The sequence below is a fragment of the Oncorhynchus mykiss genome, chromosome 28 (assembly GCF_013265735.2).
Source record: "Oncorhynchus mykiss isolate Arlee chromosome 28, USDA_OmykA_1.1, whole genome shotgun sequence".
Lineage (NCBI taxonomy): Eukaryota > Metazoa > Chordata > Actinopteri > Salmoniformes > Salmonidae > Oncorhynchus > Oncorhynchus mykiss.
Genome location: NC_048592.1, coordinates 1495237 through 1502500, shown reverse-complemented (window position 1 = coordinate 1502500; position 7264 = coordinate 1495237). Strand labels below are relative to the sequence as shown.

The following is a 7264-nucleotide window of genomic DNA, read 5'->3' as shown; positions in this document are numbered from 1 at the left end:
AATTGGACATGATTTGGAAAGGCACAGACCTGTCTATATAAGGTCCCATAGTTGACACTGCATGTCAGGGCAAAAACCAAGCCATGATGTCGAAGGAATTGTCCGCAATGTCCCGAAACAATAGCATTGAAGCATTGAAGCATTGAAGGTCCCCAAGAACACAGTGGCCTCCAGCATTCTTAAATGGAAGAAGTTTGGACCCACCAAGACTCTTCCTAGAGCTGGCTGCCCGGCCAAACTGAGGCATCGGGGGACAAAGGCCTTGGTCAGGGAGGTGACCAAGAACCCCATGGTTACTCTGACAGCTCTAGAGTTACTCTGTGGAGATGGGAGAACCTTCCAGAAGGACAACCAACTCTGCAGCACTCCACCAATCAGGCCTTTATGATAGAGTGGAAAGACAGAAGCTACTCCTCAGTAAAAGCCATATGACAGCCCACTTGGAGTTTGCCAAAAGAGCCCCTAAAGACTCTCAGACCAAGAGAAACCAGATTCTCTGTTCTGATGAAACAAAGATTGAACTCTTTTTGCCAAGCGTCACGTCTGGAGGAAACTTAGGATGAGCAAAGTACAGAGAGCAAAGTACAGAGAGATCCTTTATGAAAACCTGCTCCAGACCACTCAGGACCTCAGACTGGGACAAAGGTTCACCTTGCAACAGGACAACAACCCTAAGCACACAGCCAAGACATCACAGGACTGGCTTCAGGACAAGTCTCTGAATGTCCTTGAGTGGCACAGCCAGAGCCCGGACATCAGTCAGGAAGTTAAAGCTTGGTCGCAAATGGGTCAATCCAAATGGACAATGACCCCAAGCATACTTCCAAAGTTGTGGCAAAATGGCTTAAGGACAACAAAGTAAAGGTATTGGAGTGGCCATCACAAAGCCCTGACCTCAATCCTATAGAATATTTGTGGGCAGAACTGAAAAGGTGCGAGCAAGGAGGCCTACAAACCTGACTCAGTTACACCAGCTCTGTCAGGATGAGTGGGCCAAAATTCACCCAACTTATTGTGGGACGCTTGTGGAAGGCTACCCAAAACGTTTTACCCAAGTTAAACAATTTAAAGCGGTCAATCTAAAAAGATGCATGCAAAGTGAGGGCTGCTCTTGGGGCCATCTGCCTTGGGGCCAATGTGGAACTCATCGGCCCAATTAGGGCAGCCTACGTGAGCATGTTTGTTGTAAAAAGATGGGCTTATTTCGTTCAAAGTGAGGGCTGCCGTCACCAGATATGGGCTTGCCACACTGGGCCACACTGGGCCACACTGGGCCACACTGGGCAAATGCCTTGGGGTTCAATGTGGAGCCGATGAGCAAAGGCATGTTCGCCCAATGTGGGAAGCCTAGGTGAGGCCAATATTTTAGTCCGCATTGGGCTCACATCATGCCATTGTGGACATGTTTGCTGGGATATGTGTCTGACTCTCTCTCTCGCTCAGCCTGGCCCAGGTACCGTGTGCTGCGGGTGATAGACGTGGGCCAGTATAACCTGGAGATCTCTGCAGCAGAGCTGACCGATGACTCCCTGTATGAGTGCCAGGCCACAGAGGCTGCCCTACGCTCCCGGAGAGCTAAACTCACCGTCCTCAGTGAGTATCTATCTGTCTGTCAGGAATGTGTGTGTCCAGTGCAGTGTGGACTGTATAAGCAGATTGTGTGTGTGTCCAGAGCAGTGTGGGACTGTGTGTGTTCAGCAGAGTACGCGATCGTAGCTGGAGCGGAGCTTATCCAATTTGACTGGAGCATAGAGCGTTATTGGACAAGTCAGCCTTCTCGCCCGCTCCAATTTCACTCCAGTAGCCCTCAGTTCACGAGCTCAGGGCATGCCCGGCCCAGCATGCATTTGTAGTCTACTTTCTTTAGCTACTGTTATGGAGTTTGCTAAATATTTTCATAAAGAAACTGATATAAAATACAGGTGCAAAATCAAGGTGACTTACAAAGATGAGGACCAAGAGCAAGAGAGGGAGTGTTGTGATGTATGTCCACAACTAAAGAATCATTGTGGAATCTGAAAAGTCACTTATCCCAAAAGCATGATGGTGTAACCTACTAATTATGTGCACATGCTAAAAGAAAGGAACGAGGTGGGTGGCTAATTAAGTGTGTCATTGTAGCAAAGTATTTATAAACTAAAAATCTGATCTCTTAAAGTGTTCATTCATTTTTGTTATGTTATCTATACAATAGGCCATAATAGATTTTTGCCCAATAGGACTGGCAACTTTCAAGCATTCCTTTTGATTGGGTTATTTTGCCTAAAAACCATTAGACCTACCTATAGAAAAATAAAAAAACAACTCTGCATCTCTGCCCAGCCTGGCAAGAGTGGCCAAAAGGATGTTTAGCATCCCCAGTGGCTCTGCAAGTGTGGAGAGGATATTCTCTGCTGCTGGTTGGCTCTCCAGTCACCATCGCATGAGCCTGAAACCACAGACTGGGCAAACTGGTGTTTCTAAAAATGAATTCAAAGGCACTGTAGACAAAGCCAAATAAGGCATTTAAAAAATGTTTTCATTTGAAGTAAGTCACAGCATATATGAGCAATTTATAGACTAGAATGATTTAATACAACAAAATGTTGTTTACATGCTGAGCACTTCATGTCCCTGACTCCCTACCAGCCTAGTGTGTCACACTCGCAAATGCTAGTTATTTCTTTGTAGGCTATAGCCGTGAAATAATTGAAATAATATAGCCTAAATAATTCATTTTAACTCCCTGTCTGGCTCCTGACCTATTTAGATTGTTTATATGCTGTTTAATATGACATGTAGCCAACTTGAAATGATGTGCTATTCTTACATTGACCTTTTCATGTTGATTCAAACCATATGGTTTGGTTTCAATACTTCAAAACAACATGGTAGGTCCAGGTAGTCACAACAATAGATGGGTGTTGGTTCAATGGTGATTTGAATGAATGGAGCGACTTTGGAGCAGCAGTTTCTCTTTTCTTTGAGCGGGGACGATTTTTAGCGACGCGGTTGGAAAGGATGTGAATTTACGACTGCTCAACTCCGCTCACATACTCTGGTATAAAGAGTGTGTGTGTCCAGTGCAGTGTGTATATGCAGTGTGTTTGTCTAGTACACTGCATGTGTTGTCCTACAGTCCCTCCCGATGACCCAGTGATCGAGGGCTTTCCAGAGATCCTGCTGAGAGCCAATGTCTCCTATAACCTGAGCTGTGTGTCCCGCGGGGCCAAGCCACTGGGCATCATCGAGTGGAAACGGGACGGGGTGGCCCTGGAGGGAGCCTTCAGCACCACCGTGAGTTACATACAGACACAGCGGCATGTACACCGATGCATGTTGCCATATTGTATCACTAAATACACCTGTAGTTGGCTCCACCCTGTCCTCCTCTTTCTTTCTTTTTAAATGTTTTGTTTTTATTTCTCTCTCTCTCTCTCGCATTCTGACCTTTATTTTCCTTTGTTTTGTCTTTATTTAGTATGGTCAGGGCGTGAGTTGGGGTGGGCAGTCTATGTTTTGCGTTTCTATGTTTAGGTTTCTGTTTCGGGCTAGTATGGTTCTCAATCAGAGGCAGGTGTCGTTAGTTGTCTCTGATTGAGAATCATACTTAGGTTGCCTGGGTTTCACTGTTGGGTTGTGGGTGTTTGTTTCCGTGTCTGTCACCACACGGGACTGTTTCGGTTTGGTTTTCGTTCATGGTCACATTTATTGTTTTGTAGTTCTTAGTGTTTAGTTTATCAGACGAAGAGGAGGAAATCTGCCTTTACACTCTTTCTCTCTTTCTCTTTCTCTTTCTCTTTCTTTCTCTCTCTCTCTCTCTCTCCCCCTCCCTCCCTCCCTCCCTCCCTCCCTCACTCTCAATTCAATTTCAATTTAAGGGCTTTATTGGCATGGGAAACATATGCTAACATTGCCAAAGCAAGTGAAGTAGATAATAAACAAAAGTGACATAAACAATATAAATTTATATTAGACTAACAAAAGTTCCAAAAGAATAAAGACATTTCAAATGTCATATTATGTCTATATCCAGTATTGTAATGATGTGCAAATAGTTCAAGTACAAAAGAGAAAATAAATAAACATAGAAATGGGTTGTATTTACAATTTTTTAAATGTATTTTTATATTTCACCTTTATTTAACCAGGTAGACCAGTTGAGAACAAGTTCTCATTTACAACTGCGACCTGGCCAAGATAAAGCAATGCAGTGCGACACAAACAACAACACAGAGTTACACATGGAATAAACAAACGTACAGTCAATAACACAATAGAAAAAGTCTATATACAGTGTGTGCAAATGGCGTGTGGCAGTAAGGCAATAAATATACCATAGTAGTGAAGTAATTACAATTTAGCAAATTAACAGTGGAGTGATAGATGTGCAGATGATGATGTGCAAGTAGAAATACTGGTGTGCAAAAGAGCAAAAAAGTAAATAAAAACAACATGGGGATGAAGTAGGTAGATTGGATGGGCTATTTACAAATGGGCTGTATACAGTTGCAGCAATCGTGTAAACTGCTCAGATAGCTGATGCTTAAAGTTAGTGTGGGAGATAAAGGCGGCCTGAAGGAGGTGTTGGCTTTAGGGATGACCAGTGGGATATACCTGCTGGAGCGCGTGCTACGGGTGGTTGTTGTTATGGTGACCAGTGAGCTGAGATAAGGCGGGGCTTTACCTAGCAAAGACATATAGATGACCTGGAGCTAGTGGGTCTGGCGACGAATATGTAGTGAGGGCCAGCCGACGAGAGCATACGGGTCGCAGTGGATATTTTGTAAATGATATCGCCGAAGTCGAGGATCGGTAGGATAGTCAGTTTTACGAGGGTATGTTTGGCAGCGTGAGTGAAGGAGGCTTTGTTGCAAAATAGGAAGCCAATTCTAGATTTACTTTTGGACTGGAGATGTTTAATATGAGTCTGTTTGTTCTTCAGTGGTTGCCCTTTTCTTGTGGCAACAGGTCACACATATTGCTGCTGTGATTGCACATCAATATTTCACCCAATAGATATGGGAGTTCATCAAAATTGGATTTGTTTTCGAATTCTTTGTGGGTCTGTGTAATATGTGTCTCTATGGTCACACATTTGGAAGGAGGTTAGGAAGTGCAGCTCAGTTTCCTCCTCATTTTGTGGGCAGTGTGCACATAGCCTGTCTTCTTTTGAGAGCCAGGTCTGCCTACGGCGGCCTTTCTCAATAGCAAGGCAATACTCACTGAATACATATATCTTTCTTTAATTTTTGGTCAGTCACAGTGGTTAGGTATTCTGCCATAGTGTATTCTGCCATAGTGTATTCAAATAGCATTCCAGGTTGCTCAGTTTTTTTGTTCATTCTTTCCAATGTGTCTTTTTGTTTTCTCATGATTTGGTTGGGTCTAATTGTGTTGCTGTCCTGGAGCTCTGTGTAGTCTGTGTGTTTGTGAACAGAGCCCCAGGACCATCAACTACAGGTTCATCTCTCTGTAGGTGATGGCTTTGTTATGGAAGGTTTGGGAATCGCTTCCTTTTAGGTGGTTGTAGAATTTAACAGCTATTTTCTGGTGGGTGTCGGCCTAATTAGTGGGTGTCGGCCTAATTCTGCTCTGCATGCATTATTTGTTGTTTTACGTTGTACATGGAGGATGTTATTGCAGAATTCTGCATGCAGAGTCTCAATTTGGTGTTTGTCCCATTTAATGAGCGGTGAGCAGACCCCAGACCTCACAACCATAATGGGCAATGGGTTCTATAACTGATTCAAGTATTTTTTTGCCAGATCCTAATTGGTTTGTCGAATTTTATGTTCGTTTGATGGCATAGAAGGCCCTTCTTGCCTTGTCTCAGATCTTTCACAGCTTTGTGGAAGCTACCTGTGGCGCTGATGTTTAGGCCAAGATATGTATAGTTTTAATTCAAATTTTATGTCACATGCGCCGAATACAGTAGGTGTAGACCTTAAAAGTAACACAATAAAATAACAGTAATGAGGCTATATACAGTAAGGGAATACCCCCCTGAAATGGACACAAATGAATGGCAAAATATTGGCATTGGACAAACCATATACACGATGTCCAATACCACCCAGTTGATTCGTGCAAAGTTGATGGCAAATGCCATATGGCAAGTGCCAGTTGTAACACTTCAAAAATCCGACAGGGGGCGACTGCGCTCCACCGGGGTTTTTCATATTGGAAATGCAACCCAAGTCAACATCCAAAAGCAAAATTTTGAAAAAATGATTTTTTTGTCAAAAACTTATCACCCCTTAAAGTGCTTTCTGGACCGTTTTTTCGAAATTCTTTCGATTTTTTTTTGGTCAATTACACATGTGTAAGAACTGTATGAATATACTTTAGTCATATTTTATTATCATAATTTTTTTTTTTTTACTTGTGCTTAAGGCATATGTTTAGTCCATTTGCAATATGATTTAATATGAAGTCAAAAGTCGAAAATGTGAACTTCAAAAAAAAAACTTCTCACCCTCGTAAAAAAGTGCTTTCTGGACCGTTTTTCGAAATTGTTTCGATTTTAAGTCAATTAATCATGTGTAAGAACTGTATGAATATACTTTTGTAAAATGTTATTATCATAATTTTTTTTTTTTTTTTACTTGTGCATAAGGAATATGATTTGTCCATTTGCAATATGATTTCATAGGAAGTCAAAAGTCTATTTTTTGGGGGCCAAAATTGACTGAACTGATGAACTCGGGATGGCCGGGCAGTGATAGTTGTTCATTTCCATCACTCGTTGTGTTGATTTCATCATGTCCATTTGGTGATGTTTTTTTCACTATTGAATCATATTGCAAATGCACGTGCATTTGCAATATGTTTCAATGGGCATTTACCATCACGAATTTGGCATGCTCAAAAATCCTGCAGAAATGCAAAATTGACTGGCCTGATGAACACAGGATGGCCGGGCAGTGATTCTGGTTCATCTCAATCGCTCGTTAGGGTTGATTTCAGAATGTCCATTTGGTGTTGTTTTTTCACTATAGAATCATATTGCAAATGCACGTGCATTGTTGTGCAACTGGTAACCCAAAAATAAAAATATGGTGATTTCATTATGTCCATTTGTTTATGTTTCCTTACTTTTGTAAAGTCACTGTGCATTTGCAATATGGTTCAATGGGCAAGTACCATCACGAATTTGTCATGCTATAAAAATCCTGCAGGAATGTGAAATTGACTGGCCTGATGAACACAGGATGGCCGGGCAGTGATTCTGGTTCATCTCAATCGCTCGTTAGGGTTGATTTCAGAATGTCACTTTGGTGAT

General features: G+C 42.3%; 1 protein-coding gene across 1 annotated transcript in view; it reads left to right on the top strand.

Moving 5' to 3' along the window:
• Positions 1 to 7264, top strand: part of LOC110508322 (kin of IRRE-like protein 1) — a 104109-nt gene that overhangs the window by 59820 nt on the left and 37025 nt on the right. Inside the window, exons 3-4 of the mRNA XM_021588756.2 lie at positions 1444 to 1593; positions 3119 to 3276. Coding sequence (XP_021444431.2) covers positions 1444 to 1593; positions 3119 to 3276 — 308 coding nt within the window. The remainder of the gene's footprint in view (positions 1 to 1443; positions 1594 to 3118; positions 3277 to 7264) is intronic.